At 41.4% G+C, this 24,637-nt stretch overlaps 1 protein-coding gene across 5 annotated transcripts in view; it reads right to left on the bottom strand.

Moving 5' to 3' along the window:
* Window positions 1–287: 287 nt before the first annotated feature.
* Window positions 288–24,637, bottom strand: part of LOC117158274 (uncharacterized) — a 119,151-nt gene continuing 94,801 nt past the window's right edge. For all 5 annotated transcript variants that reach the window (XM_033336984.2, XM_033336985.2, XM_076622294.1 and 2 more), the window contains exons 18-21: window positions 20,621–20,784; window positions 17,751–17,952; window positions 10,498–10,877; window positions 288–8,306 (exon numbers count right to left, since the gene is read on the bottom strand). In XM_033336984.2, coding sequence (XP_033192875.1) covers window positions 8,015–8,306; window positions 10,498–10,877; window positions 17,751–17,952; window positions 20,621–20,784 — 1,038 coding nt within the window. In that variant the 3' untranslated portion in view covers window positions 288–8,014. The remainder of the gene's footprint in view (window positions 8,307–10,497; window positions 10,878–17,750; window positions 17,953–20,620; window positions 20,785–24,637) is intronic.

Here is a 24,637-nt window from a genome sequence, read left to right on the forward strand (position 1 = left end):
CTCTTAAGGTTATTTAACGCTAATGTCGACAACCGAGTAGGTATGTGGCAAGTATGTAGGTATCTGGGTAACAAATTCGTTCTCGTCGTTTTGTACGATCCTTCGAGTAGCGTAACTTCATTCTTGCAAAGTATTTGATGCAATGACAAACGACGAAGATACTAAATGCCCTGTTTCTCGTGATTCATCCTCTATATCTCTTTAACAAGATCTCTTTTTCTCTTTTCTCTGTGTCGGCAGTGGAAGGTGGAGAGGTTGGAGATACGACGGAATGAAGAGACGTAAAATGTTGTCCAAAACTGTAATTTATTTCTCCATGGTGCCAAAATACACTAGAATACTCCGTAATCGTAGAAAATATTATTGATATTGTTCGGGTATAAGTATATAACACGTTAAACGCAATGACATGTGAATGATGATTGAAATGGCATGAAATTTTCATACGAATGGGGTGTACACTTGAGATGGGATATATGATATGAATGGCAAAGTCGCACAAGTCTGAGCAAATAAAATTAACGATACGTATATGTAGCGAAAGAAGTAAGAAACCGTAAGAACACTAAAAAAAAAAACACGTTCGTTCGATAAAATTTCATACGTAAATCGTATTCAGAGTATGTTCGATCAAAATACAATTTCGATAGAGACAAATTTGTTCGACGCATTTTAAAAATCGATAAAAATACTGTTCGATTAAAAAATAAAATAAAATAAAAGAAATACTGACAACGAACGTGTTTCCTTATAATTAAAAGATCGATCTATTCGGCGCTGTAATCGGCAAAATTGACAGAAATTAATCTACAGAACGAATAAAGGAATTTTTCGACAAAAAGAACATTCAAGAAATAAATCAAAAGGTTGATCAAAGGCCATGCAGTAGGTTCATGCCTGACATTACGGCGCCAAACTACAGAGCGTTGTAAGAAGTACGCGATACTTGAATTCGATCGCGTTCTCGAGGAATTCAAATGAAATCTTACTGATACGATCAAATTCAATCCTCCATGAACCAAGTCGTTCTCATTAAACGCGATATTCAGGAAGAAAAAGTAGAGAAAAGTATACCCAACAATCGATAGAAGATAAAAATTATACCGATCCATAATACTATAAAGGAATAAAAGAGATCAAGGTTCGTGGAGGGTTAATGTCGCATGTATTCTGAAGATGCGATACAAACAGGCATCGTACTCTCGAAAGTACACATTCGATAGCTTTGTCGCAAAATAGTCCGCGGTTTCCTTTTTACAAAATTTTGCATCGCGTCTAGAAGTATTCAGAAAAAGTACAAAGTAAAATTTGTCGAATTTCGCATAAAAAATTTCGATCACAGTAATAACAATGACCTTGATAGAAATAGAAACCGCAGGCCGCCGTTAAAAATATCGATTATCGTAATACAATTTGCAAACGAATCACTTTCGATTCTGCAATTAAACGCGTAATTAATTCCTTTCTTTCCTGCTTCCTTTTTTTTTTTTTTTTTTTTTTTAGATTTTTCCCCAATATACAGCAACACGTTCGAGCGTTGCCCTATATCATAATTTTCGTTTAAAAGTAAAACCGCATGCAATTTATAATCTAAGTAGCCGCTACAGCAACGCAAAGGTGAATACATTTTCGCGACAAATCAAAGCTGTACAAAGCACGACACGATTCGTTTTTTCCATCAATTCTTTTCCTTTTATTTTTTCACTTTGCGAGCAGACGCTCGCCTGATGCGGTGATGATACGAATGAAACGGAGGAAAAACAAGATGCTTCTCGTTAATCCTATATATTTATATATAAGTAATATTTTGATTTCTCAGGTACTTTATACACGTTGTGATAGGTAGAGTAGGCAGGTGAGGCAGACCTCGCGCTCGTCGACTTCAGGTTTTCCGTTCAAAAGTTTCCGCCATCGACGTGCTTTCAGACGACGTCGATGTTGAACGTAAAACACGAATTCGATGACCAAGGACTTGTAACCGTGGAACTTGTCTCCTAATGTACTGTTTAAAGGATCGAATTAAGTTGTTCGATCAGAAGAATCGTTGTTTCTTTAAGTAGTACAGTCTAAGACAGTTTCCCTAGGGTGCAGGATAACGCTCTAGCATTATGATTGCGTTAACAGAGCAATTTTCATCCTCAGATGGCTGAATCATGAAACAGAAACTTGTAAATAAATTTGAAAGTTGACGAAATTCGTTTAAGCAATACTTTATATTATATTACCAACTCGAACGATAAATTTTCCTCTATCGTAACTTTTTGCGTATATTTTTAACGAAGGGAATGTTTAACGAAGGATAGAGTCAAAGTATAGCAGGAGCAATGATGCTTACAATTTTCTAAAGCAATTAATTCTCAAAAATTATGACGAATTACATCTCGTTGGGTGAAAATCGCTCTGCCCTCGCGTTAAGCTTTTCTCTTCGACATCGAACGACCCCTGAGGGTGTCGTCATCTTGCAGATCTCAATGAAAAGTTCTACTCGATCCCGTAGGACAATCTGTTTAATAAAAAATCAAGTATTCAGAGAATACAAGAGGCTCTTTTTAAGCTCTGTGCCCTGTGTATGGATACTAATTGCGTGCGTGTGTATATGTGTGTGTGTATGTGTACACGTATGATGTCACCATTTGTCGTCGCCGTCGTGAACACGTAAGTACAGCATTTCAAACTTTGGATCGTCAATGGTATATTCTTTGAAACATTGGAAGAATTATACATCGATCCATCGGTTACTGTTACCTTTTCCCCTTTTTTCTCTTCTCGCTCATTTATTTTTTTTTTTCCTCTTTTCTCTTCTGTATCTTACTAAGTTATCTCTCACGTTCCTTTATCTTATTATAACGTAGCATGCTTATGAATATACAGTTTTACTTCGATCAATGCTTGATCCGCCTGATTCCAAACTCTATTCTCCTGTGTCACATTCTCTGACACAAACACAACGCACAAACAGTGCTCAAACTCAATCACGCTGGATAACGCTCAAAGACGTCATAATCTTAGTCTGCTATGTGCAGTGAAAAAATATAAGTCTGCGAGACATTTTGCAAACTTCTTCTTTCTCGGGGACCCTTGTTATCTTTCGTTTCGCATGTTTCTTTCGCGATAACGACTGGTCCTGCGCGAAAAGTTAGCGTCTCGACAGAAGTGTATCATCCATCTACCGTTAGATGCGAACACATTCGTTCAATCTCTTTTACACGCATGCACGCTTACACGGTAAGCATCGTGCACAAACTGTTCAAACCTATCAAATCGATCTAATCATCCTCTTAACGATAAGTTCGATCTGTTCTGTAAAAGAAGCTCTAATACGATCGCTCTAATTTCCAACGAGTAACGCGTTTTACTTTGACGTATACAAATTTATACATATTCTTTACGTATATTGATTATATTTGATTATAGTTGATTATATTTGATTTTTTGTTGCCTCACTCGTTGGAAAATTGAGCGATCCTAACGATTCACGTCGAAGCACAATATTAATCGCATTACGCCCTAACGAAGCTGAAATTGAAACATCCTATCGCCTACGGACCCCTTTCCCCTCACAAAATATTTCACAAAATATACCACTTTAATTTTCGTTCGCCTCTACGAAAAATCAATAGTTATACGTGTATGTTTTCTTTTTTAAAAATTTTTTAATACAAAAAATATCGTTTGATCTTAAAGTGCGATCGATTCTTTTTACAGGCGCGCTATTTACATTAATTCTACTCCTTTATTTTCATTTTGTTTAATCTACCAATTTTGATCAATCTAAAATATGTAAGATCGCGTTTCGCGTAAATTGGCCAAAGTATCGTACGAAATGTAGAACTGTGCTTGTGCAAATGAAAAATGTAGCACGAAAGATAAAACGCAAAAAATGTTTGAGCTCGAAAAGATTCAGTCGATTGAACGAAACGTCGTGAACGTTCGTTACTGTAAATTTGTGTCCTACAAAACTGTCCTCTATATTTTACCGCGTAGAAAACTGTGACGAAATATTTTCTATCCATATTATCAAATAATAATTATCCCTACGATGTACAAAAATAAAATTCGAAACTTTTTTTTTTTTGTTTTAGATGCTTTTATTTTCGCTATCTATTACTCCGTGTCACGCAAGTTTTCGAGCGATCGTGCTGAAATAAATTGATCGAATTAAAGGTTGCGTGACGGAACTGTAATCTTATTACTCCCTATCGAAGATCAGTTCGCTTGGAAAACCATGTGGATAATCACAGCGTTTAATATTCAGCATGTATCAATGATTATAATATGAAAACCTTTGGTAAAGGTTTTATAGAAGCTCGCGTACAGGGTGTTTCATTTCAAGCGAGCCATGCGCATTTCAACGTCGAATAAGTTTTTGAACGAAAATCGAAACGTGGAAAATTTCCAAGCAAGTATTGCCAGATATTTATTGTATTCGTATACATTGTCTTCCAATTGAGTCTTATCGCGTCTAAGTATTTGTACTTTTAAGGATTAACAAATATAGTTGAATCCTTCGACAAAAATATTTTTATTTTTAATTTCCGATAATTGGACGTGTTTCGATATTTTGTAATCTATAGGAGTATATTTTGGAAGATAAAACTTATTTCTACTTGTAATGCAACTTCTTTTATAGAATCTCCTAATTTTCATCCGACATATTTTATATCGCTAACACATGATTCAGTTAAAATGAAACACCGTATACAAGAAACGTTACTAAACACCCTAACATTAGTACCGTTGCAAGTTATCGAAACGATCTACTCGATACAAGTAAAGTGACCCTTCATGCGACAACTACAAGCGATGAGGATATGTGTATAAAAACCCAGGCATTCGTAATGTACCCTAATGTACCATGTTAACATTTCGTTAGTTCGACAAATAAATGTCAATGTAAATCGACAGAACTGTCAGATTTCAATTAGTTCCGTTGTTCGTATGGCAAGAACGAATAAAGTTCCCAATAAACAACAGACAGATTCCTAAAGTCCCTTTTCTCATATTCACCTTTGAATTCTCGCTGAAGTCACTCCCCAACTCAAAGACCATTTACTTTCATTATACCATAATATACCTTCACACGTTTCTATCATCATCGTCTTCGTAATCGTTGTCCTCTTACGATCAAACGACGAACAGTTTCATCGTCTAATATATATACATATATATATATTTTCAAACATTTTTATCATCTATTTTATCATCGTCTTTTATGATTTTTTTTCTTTTCTTTACCTTTTCTCAGTCGTCAAGCAACGAGCAGCAAACACGGCTGTCGATTCAACCACATGATCGCAATATCAGCGAATCGTATCACTTGAGGGTGTGTTTTCGATCAACATTTACCCTTTTATTTATTTATTTATTTATTTATTTGTTACGTATTTTCTTTCATCCTTGTCATTGGATAAATGTTTACCAAACTCGTTCACCACGAGAATTATTGTTCCCCGATATTCGCAAGATCCTTCGTACGAAGTATATCGATTGGTTAAGTGATGACAAAAAATGCGGACAGAACCGCGAAGTTCGATGGAACTTCAGAAAATAGTGCGTCTCGCGATTCTTCGATATTAGATGTTCCCCGAAGAAGCAAGATGACTTTACTTCACGTAGCACGATCTCGTGACTACGTATGCGGTTTTCAAACACGATATCGCTGGTATTTTAATGAAATTATCACGGAGACGGGTCACGTGAGAGTGTGTGCGTCAGTCAGATGTTAGTTTCATTAAAATTCCAGAAACCTGTGTCTGCAATTCAGATCTCTTTTCGGCGTCGCCGTTTTCCTCCGCTAGACTCAAAGGCAACTTTGGTCCCTTTCTTTCTTTTTATTATCTTTTTTCCTTTTTCTTTATCGGAGCGGTCGAAAAGAGAGTCTGAAAATTTCTACGCGAGAGAAGTTCGTCTATTGAAATTCTGATTTCCAGAATCCTTTCGTTCGTTGGTCGTTTACTTACCGACATAGATTTCTTAAAGAGGAAGATATGGAAATCTTCGTTCTTTTTCTATTTTTTTCTTTATGCGTCTTGTAAACGTCAATTTATTTCGATCGACTGATTCAGAATTTCAGCAAAAGAAGTTCACCCGCATTCTCTACTCTACGGTAGCAGTCGACCATCGGCCAATGCTACCAACTGCTGTAAACAACCATCGTCCACATAAAAAACAGAAACAAAAACAAAATCGTTGAAAACAATCAAACGATACTACCGTCGTTTAACATCGCATGCATCATACTCGTCGAACATCAGCGTTCGCGCATAGAACATCGTTCCCTTTGTTTCCCAATCATTCGGAGAACGCTATAAAATATCTCCTCTCCCGATTCACATTAAATTACAAACAATAATACGTATATGTATATATATATAATTTGCAACATATATATATATAAATAAATATTTATACTATATAACAAAAAGCGCGCCACTGATTTATCGATCAGTTTCGAAAACCTCGAACTCGATATTATGCGAGAAAAGATTTCATTCATTCGTTAATCGTTATCGTTACTTGTCCTTGCAAATTCTCTGAAATGAAGATAAAGTTATTCTCTTTATAAATATCTGTCAACCTTATCTTTTTTCTTTGTTATTTCTTTCTTTTTTTTTTAATTGTTTTGTTATTCATCTGTACCTCTACGTCGTTCCTATATTTCGTTGAATCTTTCGTTCTTCAAGAATTTGCAGAATTATGCTACGAGGTTTCGATTCGTCGTTATATTCGAAGGCTCGAAGATTGTCTACGTAGATCTCGACCCTCTCATTCATTCTCGATTTCGCACGTGGCTAGAGCAGGTATACGAAGTTATACTTACCTCTCGTTTCATACTCGATTCGCACAGTTAAATATCTGATTTTGTAAAAACGTATAAAAAAGTTCTTCCTCATTCGTCGTTCTTTTTTTTTTTTTCTTTTTCCTGTTTTGACCTAGTGCTCATAGTCTCTACGTCGCGCCTCAGTCACTTTTACATTATTAATCTATACCGTTCTTCACCTTCTTCTATCTTTTTTTTTTTTTTTTAATTTTCTATCGTATCACAATCTCAAACGAGCGCAGATCTTCTCTCTATCGTACGTGAAATAAAACAGGGAACCATCACGTTCAACTGAAAAGTATTTTTGTCTTGTGGACGAAGTTGCAGTCTCGTCGTAAGATCGAGCTTTGTGCTTTAAATTGACTCGATTACTGAACACTCGGAATTCTTTATGGCAGTGCAAGCGTAAAGTAAACAAAGTTGAAAGAATTTTCGTAGTGAGATCGAGAATCGAACGTGTCAAGAAAAAAAAAAAACAAATTACAGTTTACGTATTTAAGTCTCAGTGGAAAAAAAATAACTGCTAAGCGATATTGTATTTTTTCACATTTGTGTAGAGTACTTTTAGTATAAATATAGTTGAAATATAAAAAGTTTAGAGATAAATATAAAACTTCGGTATTTCAGAAACGACGACTGAACGTCAAAAATCTGGACAAAACAATGATAACTCTCACTTTTTATATTGTTCCCAACTTAATTGACGACGTATTGATAATCGATACTACGAATTTGCCGAAAATCGTGCGCTCTTCGTACTATTCTTGGCTGGAAAGTTGTCTGGCGATGAAACGTCGCGAGTCTAATTTTGTCTACGTTAGAACAAAAACCGCCTTTAATGATACAATTTTCGAAATAAATCGCGCGTATCATTATTGGAGCGAGACGTTGGCATCCGCGAATCGACCGTTTATTTCTACAGATGGAGAGAACTTCTGCGAAGAAACAAACAGAATAGCTCTTGCTTCTCTATCATTCTGCTGGCTAAACTCTCCAGCCATGCATAGTATTATTTATCAATCTATTCACCTACTAATTTTATCGTGCATCGCACGACCAACAGAATGGAGCAGATTATGCTCGGTGACTGAGGGTTCGACTGATCTCTCTCATACGAGCGATGTCTTCCGTGGAGATTCCATGGAGTACGACGCCGCGTCAGGCTTTTCCAACAGACGATTGGCGCCGTGAAGCTCACACAGGTGGAGGACCCCTAACGTAGCGTAGCTGAGGGGTCAGCGAGAAGTTCAACGTGTTCGTCGCCTCGCAGCAATGCGGCTCGAGGAGACAGGCGGCGCAGAAGAGGGCGACCAGGGCCAACTGGAATGGCAGAGCTGCTCTGAGGATGCGCCAGACCCAACTGTGGGGAAGACCAGGCTCGTTGTCAGGGTCTCCTCCATCCGTGGCGCCGCTTTTCACTGCGTTCGTCGCGATTAGCTCCGCACCTTCCTTCAACATCTCCGTAACACCAGCCTTCTTGCGCTTGCTGCACAGTGGACAGAAGGAACATCCAATTTTTTCTCATTATTCCATGAATTTGAATCATTTTTTAATTCGTGTTCTTGCTTTGTCGAGGAGTCGGGGAGTTTCAAGGAGTTGAGTGTTGGTTTGATAATGACGCTGTGGATGACGTGAATGATAGAAGATACGTTGGCTGCGAGGAGAATGTTATATAACCGGCTGCAAGTATTATCGAAGGAATCTCGTGGATTTTCACGAAGAAAGTAGGAAGGGAACGTTAGTCTTCGGTTTAGTTATACGAATACGCCAAGAACAGCGCATATGAATTCGTTCGAGCAGATATTACTCGATTCTGTATTAGATTCATATTGGAGAAATTGCGGAACACTTTATCAAACACTTTCGTAAGAAACGAAGAAACAGAACGAAACAAGTACCGCTGGTTAACTGAATGCACGATGATCAGATTAGTTTCTATGCTGGAGATTAAATTAATTACAAAGTCGACTAACCGCGAACTTCGGTTAGCCGTGAGACTTTAAGGTGTCCGTTTAATCAAGCAAATTAATTTACAGCGTCTCGTGGGAGAAAGTCAGGTCAGGAAATGAGTAAAAGGTAGGTTCTTGGGGAAATCAAATACGATGTACATTTCCGTATTTTGGGACGTTGGTAAGTGACTTTCAGTGTACTCTCATATTTACAACAACCATACAATAACAATTTAAAAAATTCACACTACTCTGTTTGAACGAAAAGTGTCCTAAATTTTTATGCACACCGAGGGTACATTTTTCGTTCTTCCTTTTTATCGGCTTGCTCCACTTTTTGTTTGCTCGAAAGCGAATAAAACGCTATTAACGTTAGAAGGAATAAAAAATAATGGAAGCAGAGACGTTCCTAGAATCGAAACGAGAAAAAAAGGAAGGAAAAAATACGAGTAGACACGAGGGAGGGAGCTTTTACAACTTTTTTTATGATGCAATATGCCCGGCATTCTATGCTCACGAAAACTAAACCTATTACCGTTGCCACTGTGCAGTGATTAAATGCGACTATAAAAAAAGCATCCTTCAAACAAAGTTAAATAAGGTACCGCGGTGATAATGGGAATTCGGAGTAATTGCGATTGAAAGAGCGGATCACGAAGCCGGTTCGCCAGGGAAACCAAGTAAAACAAGGAAAACACACGTTTTAATGCACTTCGTGTCCCTAAACTTTCTTTTTTCTGACAGCCTAGATATTACTGCCATAACAATAAAATTCAAATATCACTAACTAAATCTTTGATCCTGATAAAAAAAAAATATAGCAAACGTAACGTAAAATTTTATTCGCGTTTATCGATACGACAGTATCGTACAACTTCGAAACCAAGAGTGGTGATTTTCAGTCAGGTATTTCAGAAATTATCGAAGGTTAATTAAAAGAATCTAAAAGAAAGATATTTCACAATTGCGCGGTAGAGAAAATAAGCGTCGAATATTATTAATTCGTTCCGAGCCTTAAAGGTGGTTACCACGAGAAATGTTCATTCACAGCTAACTTCTTATATTCAAATGAGTGGACGCGTTATGGAAACGCCTTTATGAACGAGCAAGTTCTTGTCCCCGCGTCTAAATAGACGCCTTCATTCTTTGCTGCTCATTTTGACGTTATGTAAATGGAATGTGCGTCGAGGAAGTCGTTCTTTATCCCCTCGAAGGTGTTGAAACGCCTGAATAAATTAAAAAAAAAAAAGAAAAGAAAAGAATACACGCGTCCGTGCATTTACCTCGACGGAACTTTCGTTTTAGTACATTAAGACTCATCTTGCAAGAAAATTTTCTAATCAACTTCCTTGCAACTGTATTAACGTAATTAAAGAAGATAAGAATAGATAAGAGACAAAGCGTGAAGATACAAGCGCGCGTAAATAGAGAGAATTTGTTCAAAGATGAATGGAGAAATTTCGTTACATCGAATTTCGAAAACAGGCTACGAAAGGTTTCGTGACAGATGTCGATTATTAATAATTGCAATTTTATCAAAAACTTCCTAACAGTTCCATTTAATTGGAGCAACGTCACTCGATATCGCTCGATTATAAAATAAAAAGAAACCAGATAAAAACGAAACATAGCCCGAAAGCCAAAGTCTGCTTCGTAAAACGTAGTACAAGATATATCGCAAAATATACGACAAAATTATACGAAAATGAAAAACAAAACGGTACTCACTCTATAAAATGATGGACTTGACCGTTCGTCCTTTTCGCAGCTCGCGCCTCGACACTGGCAGCAGTGCGTACGATTAATTCGCGACACTGTTTCTGAAGATCTCGTAGCTCCGTTTCCGCGTCCTCGACACGTTGCAGGAGTTCGACGAGGGCCTCGCTTCCAGGCGCCAGTTGACTCTCCAAACTGCGGGTCAGACGACGAAGGGCGGCCAATCTTCGCTCCCGTTCGCTCAACTCTTGCTCGCTGCCGCTGTCAGAGATGCCACTGTCGGACAACGAGCCACCTTCCTGCGTCAGACTGATCGGTGGCGAGTCACCGAATTTCGCTAACACCCCACTGCCCACTTCCTCCGTGGTCGAGTCTTTTAGCACCGTCCCGTTCTGCAACACGAACCAGTCGAGTATTCGACTTTCATTCCAACGACAGAAGCTTGTCTTTGTCTTTGCTTGCTGCTCTTGTTGGATTCTTTCGAGAGGTGGATAACTGATGGTTTTGCAGGTTTCGTTGCTTTTCGTTTGGGATTATATAACAGGGTTATATCACAGTCTTTTCAGGAAATAACGCGTGCATCGAAGATTTGAGTTACAGAGAGAATAGGAACAAATGAGAAGCTGTATACGAGCTGAAGCATGTAAATTGTTACGATCAAACGATCGTTGTAGCTTTCGAGTGATAGCTCGGAATAGCACGATGTTTACGATGAAACGCGACACTTCGAAATCTCCGTCGATCGATTACAGGGAAAATCACGAAAGGATGTACCACTTAAACCTTGCCACTGATTAGATCACGGGATGCTGATAGGTATAAATACACCCCGAGAGAATACGATATCGAATATTGCATAATCCAGTGTTGGTTATTGCCGGCGGCTAATCGGAAGGCATATAAGACGATTATATGAAGGAAGAAGGGGATACAAAGATGGGGTGAACGAAAGAAAGGAAGCAAACGGAATCCGCAGGGGCGTATAGTGTCATCTGGAACGTCTGTTCCCAAAATTTTTAGATGTTTAGAAAAATGGAACGTCGTGTATTCGACACAATCGCAACTATAAAAGGAACGCTAGATATTCTTGTCAATAGGAGAAATGACAGGTTATGACGGTATTCCTGATATATAGGGGCCGAAGTGAAGAATTTATTGGGGTTGTTATACGTGTTTCTGACCTAGGATCGATAAATCTTAGGAGGGACACGGTTTGCAACCGTTCGTTCGAATTATTCTCTTAACGCTAAGACTGATAGATCGACGAGGACCTACCGATAAAAAGGCTATAAATCGAAGTAGATCAATTTTCTTCTTAGAAAGAACGAATTTGGCAACTATTAGCGATAGTCATAGAAAATTCTCAAATTATCGCACCAGCTATCGAAAAAGATGTCTAAAGGAAACTCGCCTGTAGATCGAGACGAACCTAGTTTTCAATTCTCTCTTCGCCTCGCTCGGCATCTGTAACGTCTTTCAAAGAACACCACTGACAACCCTGCTAGTCTCGACGTGTCACCATCACATGTCCGTCCCTATTTCGATACAAACGTATCATCTCCGGAAAAAACTCTGCCACGAAGCAAACCAAAAATAAAATACCAAAGATAGAAAATAGAAAGAAAATATAACCAGTCACGAAACCTTAATATCAAACAGTAATAATAGTAGTAGTAGTAGTAGTAGTAGTAGTAGTAGTAGTAGTAGTAGTAGTAGTAATAATAATAATACAAAAAAGAATATGAGAGTGCGGAGGATCGCGAGACAAGGACGAAGAGACGAGAGCGAAAAGGGTGGAGAGGAAGGGGTGGAAAAGGCGAACGCGGGAGAGAAGAGGGTTGGAAGAAAGAGAGGGTTGGTTTAGGCTGTTGCAGCAACGGGGCAGAGGGGGAGGGGTGGGAGAGCCTCCGGTAATGAAAAGCGCGATCCGCATACCAAGTAGCAACCTTCAACCTAACCTATATATAAGTCGGTATACTCTTGTATAACGGATAGTAGGTACGAAGTGAGTCTCGAGTCAGAATCCACGTTGCCCGAAGGACCAATCACGTAGAAGAAAACTGCGAGAATTCCTTATTTCCGGTCTAGTAAGGCGTCCTGGTAACAGCAATACTCTCTCTCTCTCTCTCTCACCCTTTCTTTCTCTTTTTTTATTTTCTTTCTTTGATGTTGGAAAGACTAACCTTGGAATAATATATCGCGTGTCATCGTAGCGGATAGAGGGTTTAGATCGAACGTTTTTGGAGTACGAGCTATCGTATCGACGAAACGAGTCGACTTCGTTTGCGAATGTCGATGGAGCTTTTTCCGAGTTTGGAAATAGATGGTGAGCGAAGATCAGCGGAGTCCTTTCGAGGGACTTCTCTATGGCTTCTGAGTTCTTTACAAGATGGAGTTCGTGTTCTTTGAAGTTTAGTCGCGAATGTGACCGTCTTCCAGTTCAATTTGAAGCGAAAATGAAAGCTCGTTAATTCTTCTCCCGTGGATATCTTCTTAACGTTTTCGGATTCTGTCGCAAATACGAATAGAACGCTCGCGATCTCACCAATTCCCTTGATCCTTCGTGAGTTTGTCTATGAATACCAGAAAAAAATGAAAAAAAAAAAGAATAAGATATTTCCGAATTAGAGTATTTAAAACATCGATACAGTTTCGAATTTCCTTACAAACATCGATAAATTATCTTCGATCGCGAAAAATAATATTCAAGCTCGGATCGCAACGATGTAACGAGCGATCGGTCGAAGCTTACGAACTGTTTCCATCGGATCTTATAATTAGATCCATCTAATTCGATCGGCGAGTATAATTAGGACTTGGCGACGAGAATGAAACTAATGTAACGGTCTAAAAGGGCAGGCAGATAGATGAACGATAAAATCGTTGTCGAAGCATCGATGTCCTGGACGAGGCAACGTTACAGCTGAACCTACGTGGAAGGTTCACGCGGTTAAAAGCGAGTCTGAGTTATTGCACGTGAAAAGTAAAACTGGGTATTACGGAGATAATTGGCCGAGGCAACGAGTCCAGCAATTTTTCCTGTCTCCTGTTAATTCGAGATATCGCGTTACATAAATTTGCGGTTACCCTCGGTTTCTCAAGGCAACTTCTCTTTCAATGCTCTCCGTTGCCTTTTTAGACGCTCCGAGTTTTACGACAGACTTTAACGTTAACACACTGGTAATTTGTTTTTGAATACAATTTTTAATCTTCTTTAATCAAAAGCCAAACCGATTGATTACCTGTGTACACGGCCAATATTCGATCTTCCACGACAAATCACTTCCTTAAGTTTATTTAGTCGCAGAAGATGCGCGAATAACGATGAAACACAAAGACCACGTTTTCAAAATAACACGTTAGACATGCCGGAAGATCTGATCGAAAGGCAATGAAAAAGAAAGAAGGAAAATATAATTTCCAAAAAGCAGCTAAGGAAACAATAGGTTGAAATGTCTATGTCGAACGAGCTGCTCGGCCGGAAGTGCTAATCAAGCAGCTCAGCCTCTTAATCTCTAACCCACGTAGAAAGTGGTGCTCGTCGACACCGGTATATCCGGCGGCTACAACTGGTCAGTCGACCGTTCCGGCAGCGATATTAAATTTGTATTTTTACGCTGATTCCACGGGCCATTCTCGTACGTGAGTCGAAAGGGAATCGTTCGGACGATTAACGATCCCAGCTCCCTAGGGAGTCGCTGGTTCTGAGGTAGCCAACTCCAACGTTTCCCAATGGCGATTCTCCTATGTGAACCTAAAACTCGTCCTCGTACCCGTCTCCTGCCACCGTTTTTCCTATTCGCTAATATTTTATTTAACGCCTATCAAAATTTATGGATTTTTCTCGCTCAGCCAACAGTTACTCTAGAATTTAACGCTACCTCCGCGTAGAAGCAACGTTTAGTCTGGTTTGCGGTTAAAAATGCGAAACAATAAGGTCTTGTCTCCGGAGGAAGATTAACTTTTTACATAAAATCAAATGGAAACGAATTACAAAGCAAAAGTATATTCTTCACGTTTTGCAATTTGACTTTCTTATGTCAATTTCTCGTTTCATCGATTTCTCGATTATCTTCTTTCAATTTTATATTCTTCGATTTCCCAGCGATTTCACAAAGAATTAATCGAAACGTAACTGAAAATCAGAGAAATTCTACGTGTAAGAAAAGAAAGATTCTTGGTACATGGAACGTGGTACGTGGAACATGTTCGAAAAATTATAAAAGCGAAGAAGACCAAGGAAAATCTAGAAACAAGAAACAACTATAAAACGTACGATTAATTGTTGCACGCCATTTACCCTCCGAGATAAACACAAGTAAAATCGGTAGTCGCGGTGGAACTATTACCGTTCCATATCTCTAACAGCCTCCGTTGGTTTTATCGCTTCAATCGGAATTCCTTCTTCCATTATCCGTTCTCTCGTCCCATCCTCGCGTCCACGACCAGCTTCTTCTTCTTCTTCTAAGATTCGAAGAAGATGGAACTCTTAACGCGAAGCACTTTGTCGAGCGGTGAAACGCGTCTGCCTGGTTCGGGCAAAGTATCGTATCGAAAAAAAGGAGCAAAGAAAGATGTAACGTCGCGTGCATGAAATTATCCCCACGAGTGTCGTAGATCGACGAAGCCGAGCGGATTGCTCCGTCTTGACGCGACTTTGAATATTCGCCCGGAAACGGAGTTCATTGGCGGAACAACGACTGCAAGAGTACCGTTAAAACGTTTGCTATAGAGAAACTTGGGGGTTGCTGCCTGGAACGAGGCTCCTTCTCGCTTTTCTTGGGGTAAAAATATCGCGTCGCGAGCCATACGTCTTCCGGACAGGCGAAATAAGCGCGGGGACAATTGCAAGTTGAAAAGGTAACAGCTCGTTTCGCCTTGCTTTTTTCTCGCAGTGGCTGTTGTAGTATTCTTTTATTATTTTTTTTTTTTTTTTTTTTTTAAGAGGGTGGTTGCTGTTTTGTTTCTTTTTCTTCAAGATTTAGTAACGTAAAGATGGAAAAATGCCAATCGGATGGTTTGGAATTTATCGGATGATAAATAATCGTCGTTCCAATTTGTTGAAGAGAAGGGTGAAAAATTGATGGAGATCTTAAAGTGCAGGGACAGAACCAAAATCTAATTGCGGCACTGTATCGAACACAGTATATTTGCCATCTCATTTGCCATCGTAGTACATTTGAATGTCGAAAACAAGTTCACAACGACTTGGTTAATAAACCCAAATTGTCGAAGAAGAAGTGGGATACGGTCTATAAATAGTGGTGGTTTCCGAAAGGTGGCGCGAGAAGGGGAAAGACGGGGGTGAGATTAGAAGGGTACGTTTGACAGATGACACTTGTCGATATCGTGTTTCGGTTAAACGCCATCGCATCCCCCTATTTCCACCATATCCGTCTTACATTTGCATATAGAGTAAATCTCTTGGCAAGGTCTTGGCCTCGCGTTTGCCTCCATGCTTTTATGGACTTAAGGAGAAAAGTAGCTCGAGGTGAAGCAGGTGGCAGGTTTGTTATCACGGTTTCCGATTGGCCTGGCCCCGTGTTCCGCTTGTCAGAGAAACGTGCCGCCCGCCACGCGATATTTCCACGTCGACGTTCCTCATTTTTTTCCCTCGCCGCTACGCGATTAGAATAACTGGTTTCGCACGATTGCTCGACTTACTGTGCGGCGCCTAACGTTCGATTCTCGTTCTGTTTCCTCGTTTCTGCTGCTAATTACTCGGTCGAACGGAAAATGTAGAGATTCGAGTAATTGGAACTCGTAATCGAAAGATAATGTTTAGCCAGTTAATCGTATCATTCTTTGACCATAAAATAAACGAAGAAAATAGAATTCACGATGGAAAAAAAATGTTGCGCATACAAAAAAAAAAATCGCAGCCTGAAACGGGTAGTTTTTCGATCCCTTTGAGAGAAGACCCTTCATCGTGAGATTTTACTTGGAGGAAAAACAGAGAGTCGAGGAAAAGGTTTCTTCTTTTTGCGGAGCAGAAGACGAACCAATAAACATGATTCGCCTTATAATCTCGCCTTCCTTAGGAGAGCCATATCCCCAAAGTTCTTCCGCTCAGGCAATCTACGCGGGGAAATGGTTTTATGCACACAAGTGATACCCACGGGAACCGTTACCCCGTCCAACGACGTTGAATAATTGCTACCAGCTATCCAACCGATTGAAAATCAAGGATACCGTGGGAATATCGTCCAAACGATTTATCAATGATTTCGTTGTTTCCGCAATCGTCGATAAATGGCAATCGCAATATCCATAGTCAAACATTAAAAACAGAAAAGAGAATTGGAACAATACTTAAGACAACTCGGCGTTCTTTTGGTCACTTTCGATTCAATCGTGTTTCTCTGTCGCTAACGAATCCTCCAAGCGTTTTAAATTCTTCAATTTCTTGAAGTCTAGGCAATTCTCGTCCATAAATTTTCTTCGGATGGGAGGAGAGGCAGAGAGAGGTCGAAAGAGTAATAGCCGTCATAAGCAGCGAAACAAAGAAGAAGAGACACGATAGAAATAGGAAAAGGATAAAGGACCGAGGCTGTACTGGCAGATGGCCATTATATCCAAGCGCGGATCGGTCGCTGCAAATCGGTCGACGCGCACTTAGTATCGTCCGCCTTTTCTTCTCTTCTTTAGCCGTTTCAATGCCTCTAATCGTCACACGTACAGGCGTACACGTACGTACGGCAATAGAATCCGAACGATATTCGATCCGATCGCGCATCGATGTATCGTACAATAAGACACGATTTTCCAGTCGAATGGAGGATGACTTTCGTCGACACACGCGTTGCGGATGAACGCGCCTTATCGCGTTCTTTGCGTGTAACGTTTCCCAGTTTTTCTATCGTAGCAGCAAAATTTGCGTGAACGTTATCTTTTAAAAATCTACCTTACATTATTATTCACGCGTGGAACATAGAGAAATGATATAAAGCGCGTGGAACTTCTAACAAGAACGCGTTAGCGTAGGACGTAGCATAGACCCAGATGTTCGTGAAATAAAAACGTTACGATAAACGGGCATTGCCCGTTTTAGCGAAATCACTTCCGACACTCTTCACGCGGCACTGAAAAACTTTATTGTCCAACCATTTTCCACCATTACTAGCCTCGCTCGTTTCGCTAACCTTCACAACGCTCCATCGAACGATACGAATGGTATTTTAAAAATGGGCATTCACTTTCTTGAGAACGTAAAACGATTCTCCGTATTCGTAAAAATCAAGGATACGTGTAACACCTGATCTTACCTGACAATTCATGTCTTGCTTCTCGGACAGCAATCTGGCGACGTGACGAACAGACGAAGCAACCTCTGAAGTAGCTCCTGCTTGTAGGGCCACGTCCAAAACTGCCAGGGTATCCTTATCCCTCCGTAACACGCACTGAAGCTCCGTCAAACGTATGCTGAACTGCTGGACGGCTTGCAGGGCGCACAATTGTTGATTACCTCTGCAAAATACCGTTTAGAGAAGATTATCATCGATGGGCATATTGGAGGTAACAGATTTGATAAAGCAACCTACTTGGGCTCCGGACTCTGAATTCTTATATTGGGTTGGCAACTAACCCAATATAAGAATTCGCGGATTTTGTCAATACCACCTAATGATAAAATCCGCGATCATTTAATTGCTAACGCAATGCATCTGCGATTTCTAACGGGGACGAACGTAACGGGAATCTGGCGAAATTCGAAGAGGGAAATTGTAAAGGGAACGGTGCGCTGATCGTTTGAGGTTTGCTTGAATATTTCTAAGATTTATAGTTGAATTTGAAGGATTTATATGGCGAATATCGTATCGAGTTTCGAGCTGTCGCGTTTCATTAGACATTTAAAGCTAATACTATGCAGCTTAATGAACCATATCCGACGAAATTAACGGAGTCACTGGGGAAGGGAAGGAGCGGCAGAGGTGAGGCAAAAGTAAGGGGAGAGACACAGAGACAATTGGTTCGAATTAAGGTAATCAATGCGTGCTAATTTACCAAACTAATATTTCACGAAATATAACTCGCAAATATTAATAAACGCGTAAACAAATATTCCATGGAAAAGTATCACGAGAAAAGAGAACGTTCATTTTTTCGTTCCAATCGCTTTCTAAGCATGAAAGAATTGTAAATATCTTCCAGTTCTCCTAGATCTACCGAACCAACTGAAAATCCGAATCTATTCCCGGACGTGTTCCTTTTCTGGATGCGATCGATCCGCGACGTTCGATAAACAGACGGCTGTTCCAGGTTCTCGGAATCGGTGAAAGCGAGCTACGAAATTGAATGGAAAAATCGCGAGTCGGGTCAACACAATAAAAAGTGGAACGAGGGCAAAGCCTCTTGGCAAACAGTAAGACGTCAAATTATTAGCGGATCTCCCCGATGGCGGTATCGGCAAATAGAAACACTTTAGGTCAATCCTAGCGCCCTAGGCTCGCACGAATGAAACCAGGAAGACTGGTTTTTCGTCTGCTTCCCGCATTGGCGTGTGATTGAAAAAATTCCTTCCACTTCTCGGAAGGATAGCCGCACTGAATAGAAACGAGACCGAAATTCGTAAGTATTCGATCAGTCTGCGATAACTTACGATTTTAACTTGCGTTTGGCGAAATTACTTGACCTACCTATAGAGTAATACACTCGGCTCTACAGGATCCCAACAAAATATCGATTTTACTAGATTTTTAGCGAGTCGCAAAACGAAAAGACGCCTCAACATTTTTCCAACGTTTCGAATTTTATAATCTTGAACTTGTTTTAAACTGCATACGTATTTGCAAGAGTTTCGGTGCTTCATTTGCAGAATTTGTTGCAGAATATTCAAAATGTTGAAAAACGACGACGGATACAACGTGAAAGATGGCACGGCTATGTTCGAAAAATGAAGCGTCGAGTAGCACTGGTCGTTTTGTACGTTGCAGAGAGTGGCGTGCGCTCGTGCAAAGAATAGAAATTCCTGGGGAGCTTGCGAGGGATAGAATTGACCTCTGTAAAAGCCCAGTGGGTCACTGGTAAACCCTTTTGCATGGGTCAGACCCCTATCAGACGGGGGAATCAAGTGCTCATACGGCAATTAAAACGCGAGTTGAGCGGCCGCGACGTGCCTTTCGCTTGGAACACGTATCAATTTCAAGGTCCGTGATTTGCTTGACCTGCCCGAGAAACGCCCCTACGTTTACAGCCGTACCATCATTTTCGTCTAATCTAATATTTGCTTGTACAGGAATTTCACGATAGTTACGTGTATGATTCTGCGATAAATTTCAACAACGCGAAAAAGAAAAACGTTTAAACCGCAGCAACAAATTTCTAGAGAAAAGAGATAGTGCATATATCGTAATATATTTTACGAGATAAATAAGCAAGTTAAAATATTTCTCCCACCAAGCTTCAACGGATTTTTAAATTCTACAGCTTTATATATCCGAAACGTTAAAAATCGCCGAGACAACTATAAAGTTGTTGGCGTTAAACACGTCTATTTTCCTAAAATTGTTCGTAATAGTATATTATAGAAGACTTTAAACGGATGGTTTAGGAACGACGGTTTAGAAACGTCGAAGATTAAACTGACGATCCCAGCTAAAACTAGTAATCCTTTGACACGGGTCAAAATCCCAAAGATTCGAGCCCTCGTTGCCGGTACCTATGGTGTCTATGGTTCCCGCTGTGTTTGCTTTCGAGGCTTCATTGCCTCTCATAATATTTGCCCAACGTCACACGCCGGCCAGCGAACGGTCAGTCAATGATCCTAAACCAGCTATTCCACGCGCTTCGAAACTCGATAACCTCGTACCCTCTCCGAGGGAAAAGCAAGTCTCCTCGACAAGCAGGAAGACGTCGAGCAATTGTAAATGTCGTTAAACGCCTAATCGGCCGTTTCATGCCACCACCTAGTTCGTCTTGTCGGAGGATTCTTCTTTTACGATACGAAAATGAATAGCAGAGAAACTATCCATCGAATTTTTCAGACTCTAACTTTCACGCTTCCCTGAAATTACTTTTCGATTATTCCCAATTTTGTCGCAAGTTTCTCTAATTTTTGAAACCCGTTCAATGATTTTCCCCACTAACGTTCGTGCGTAACTCTCGCTCGAATAAATAACTATTATCCGATACTCACTTTTGAAAGATTTCATCCCAAACGCGATACAAATCGGCCACGCCATCCTTCAGCGCCGTGAAGATCAACGAGCTGGAATTACCAACATCGGTGATCAGTCTGTGACTCTGGACGTTCAACGCCAGCATCGCCGCCTTACGATCCCTCAATGCAGTCAGTTCAGCCTGCAACATTAAATATACATTTTTAGTGGTTGCCTTCTTCCACTAACTCGAACGAATTGCTCCGTTCTTCGCGATTACGACGTAGGGGTTGGCTTTGGGGTTGCGGGTGATGTATAAACTGGTCACAGTAGCAGACCAAAGAAAACTAACTGTACATCTCGCAGCGAGAACAAAGGGTCCATTCTCATTCCCATAGAGAATCATTGCAAGTATTTCTATTACGATACACGTGGGCATCGCTACATGCGATATATTACATATATTCGTAATTTTACATTTACTCAAATATTTATATTTTTCTCTCTTTCTCCCTTAAACTTTAAAAGGGATGTCAGCCAAATAAACTAAGTCCAGCTTCGTGTACGTAACTCGTCCGGAACTCTACTTCGCGAAGGTTATTCGTTCGATACCGAGGACGCGAGATCGGACATTAAGAGCGAAATAAGCAAAGATACGTTTATCAGGAAGAACATAACCGAACTATAAGGGTTGTAAGAGCGCAAGGTAGACACGATGGAGTAACCACGTCACGTTGTCACGTCTCCGTCGTCCTACTGCAGGAGGCGACCGACGAGGGCCGCATAAATAAACCCAGCTTTACGACGGCGACGCAGCCCGTAACAGAACGAAAACGAGAGCCCCTCCGCTTTCTCCGCTTCGTCCACCCACCCTCTCTCTCTCTCTCTCTCTCTCTCGCTCTCTTTGCCAACCCACAGCGTGTCATTTCTCTCGCGTGACGAGCGGCAGAGTTCGGCAGAGACGCTCGTAAAACCTGCTCTTCTTGCGGTCATCCAGCGTCTCGCGTCTCCTTCTCCGCGTTTCCTTTCCACCTTCGTGTACCATCGAGTAATTTCTGTCCTCGAAACGACGGAGTTTACTACTGTTTCCTACTTGCATTCGTATCGTACGCCGATCTCCTTCGGAATTCCCTGGAATCAGAGAGCTCAGACTCCTCTGCTTCTTTCGGGTTGCCTGGCGGAAATTGAAAGTTTGCCACTTGGACGAGGGGGGAGAGAGAAATTGATTCTCAAAGCTGATTTTTAGAAATTGCTTCTGGGTAACGCTATCGCCGCGATGGACTCGCGTTGCGGAGAATTATCGTTTTGGTAAATTCAATGCGTCGAAGGAATCAAGTCTGAGCTCGTTAAGTCCACTGTGACCATAGCCTAAGTTTCAAGCCTGGAAAAATGTTCGTGTCGAGGGAATAAAATAAAGCAGATAGGAACAGTATCCGTCAGACACAAATAGATACATAGGTATACGTAAAGACGCGCGGTCTGCGTGTGGACGTCTGGATCTACTTGCACTGCCGGCTACACGTATTAGGACATCTACCGACCATTTACTTTCGGCCATTTGATTCTTTTATACCAAAAGTATATTTTCAGTAAAATACACAGCGGTACGAGCGACAAATGGGGCGGTAGATACGAATGTATGGCTGGAACTTTGGTTTCGTTCAAGATTCTCCATCGCCGTCCATCGATCAAAGGATCCCCTTGCTCAACTGCAACGTGTAAGGACCGTAGAACGACATGGTGTCACCGATAGCCTCTGACGTGGAGATTAGCTTCGTATCACGCGTTCGATTTGTTACGGTCAGCGTCGTTTATTGTTGCTATTCGTTTCGTGCTTATAAACTTCCGACTTTATAGTCTAATACATATTGCATGTACGGCACCTTTTATCTGCATTCTTTTAAAAAAGATGCGGAGGAACGAATCGATATTCTCGAGAGCTGCGCGGCTAATCGATGCAAATCCGTGCACGAGCAAACGTCGTCTACGTAGCAGCGATTCCAGGCACGCTATCGAAGAGGTCAGACGCGTGAAAAGCGGCGGTTCACGCTTGGCGTGCGTGAGTCCGTGCTGCCTTTCCGCAGAAACCCGCCAGACAGAGGAAAAGAGGCATAGGAGAAGAAAGGAGAAAGAAGAGGCGCGGTAGCACGCTGTCCGACAGCGGTCGCGACGAAAAGTGGCTGGCATTGATATTCCGAGCACATCGCGAACGCAGAAGCAGCAGCTTCGCGGCCGTTCCCCTCCGCGCGGTAACCACCCACCGCATTCGCCTGTTTCCCTCTGGGGCCCAGGTCCAGCCTCCGACAACCCTCTCCGATCCCTCGTTACAAGCTTTCCCTCCAGCCAACGTCCCTTTCCACCGTCGCCAACACGCAGACACGCACATTCCGATCTAATTCAATTTCCAATCAACAGCCAATCAATTGATTCGAATTTGGTATACAGAGCGGTCGACTGGCTGTCGCTGCGGCCTCTGCATGCCTATGAGGCTACCAGATTTCTCTGTCTCGTTCTCGCTCCCCTGTCTTTCTCTGTCTCGCGTTCTTTGGCACGAGGTGTCGTCTCTGTTTAAAGCCACGCGTGCCCCGTCCAACCGGGCAATTAGCTTTTTACCTGGCCTCGTAACGGCGCACTCTGACCGCGATACCGATGATCCAGCAGTAGCGACAGAAGAAAGAGGGGATTCAGAGGACTCTTGGTACTTCGGATTGAAGAAGGGGATCGAGAAAGAGTTTTAGAGAATGCTATAATCAGGATGGCGAGAAATCACGTTTCATGCGTATCGAGTTAACGAAATTCGTGCCGTTCGATATTGTGTACTTCGGAGCTGATCGAGGATGCGAGTCAATCCTCTCGACGCTGCGACGAGATCGGTTCTCGCGTTAAAAGCGAGAAATACGTAGATTATTGTACGTTATGTTTATAGAAAAATCGAATACACCTTCCATCGCGATATGATATCTGGAAGCAACGAACGATTAAAGAGACGCGTAAATAGACAACTGGATAAAACTCGAATTTTCTACGGTCTCGAGATACGAGATAGGACTCGCTAAGCAACGCGATTGATCGCAAGTAGCGACGTTAAACGTACGAAGCGACGTGCTCGAATGCTCGTCGACGAACCCGGTTCCATCGGTGACCGCTGCTTTTTCCCGCCGCCGCTACAGTATTTTAATTGCAGCGTGTCACGAGAGAAGGCGGGATTTTTAAAAAAAGGAGGCCGCCACCGGTCGACGCGACGCAAGAAAAAGCAGCGCGCGGCGTTCGAACGCGATCGAACCGAATAAAGGCACGGCAAAAGCCACTCGAAATAGCTCGTATCGACTTTGCGGCTGGCTAACGAGCTTCCACGTCGTGAAAGCCTTTCGCGATTAACCTCGCGGTCCTCACGGACTCGTCGAATCTGTATACGTTGCTCGTTTACGATCTTAAGCTGCTTGAAAGTTCGTTACCCGTGCACGCGCGCGGAATTCCAACCGAAGATTGCGAACGATCGAACCAAGTCGTTGTCGAAGTTTTTAGTATGTCTGGGGCGTGGCTTTTATAGACACTTCATCGAATCGAATTGATTTTCTCGCGCGATGTGGTGGGACGACGATGGGTTAGGTCAAGGAAGAGCGAGCCTCTCGCAAGCCAAACCGATCAACTCCAATTTTTCTCGATTTCTCAGAATATGTCCATCCCGATACAAACTGAGTAACTGAAAATTTAGATTTCAAATGACAGATCCACCAAAATCCTACAAAATCCCCCAAACCTGCGCCTGGAACGATTGCTCGATCGTTTGTTTCGTCGTAACTGGCCTACGAACGTCGATACATACGCGAAAGGAGAAAACGCATGGAACGCACACGACGCGCAAATGTAACGAAAAATATTCACGGTATGGAGCACTCGTACTAAGCTTGGAACGAACGTCTCCTTATCTGTCTCTACGAAGATACGATTTAATCGTGAAATTGCAAAGGAACAGGGAAGAGAAATAGCGACTCTCGACCGAGACACACTGAACTATCGTACCAAGAACTCCGTCTGTCCGCGTTAAAAATGCC

This window comes from Bombus vancouverensis, chromosome 10 (genome assembly GCF_051014615.1).
Source record: "Bombus vancouverensis nearcticus chromosome 10, iyBomVanc1_principal, whole genome shotgun sequence".
Lineage (NCBI taxonomy): Eukaryota > Metazoa > Arthropoda > Insecta > Hymenoptera > Apidae > Bombus > Bombus vancouverensis.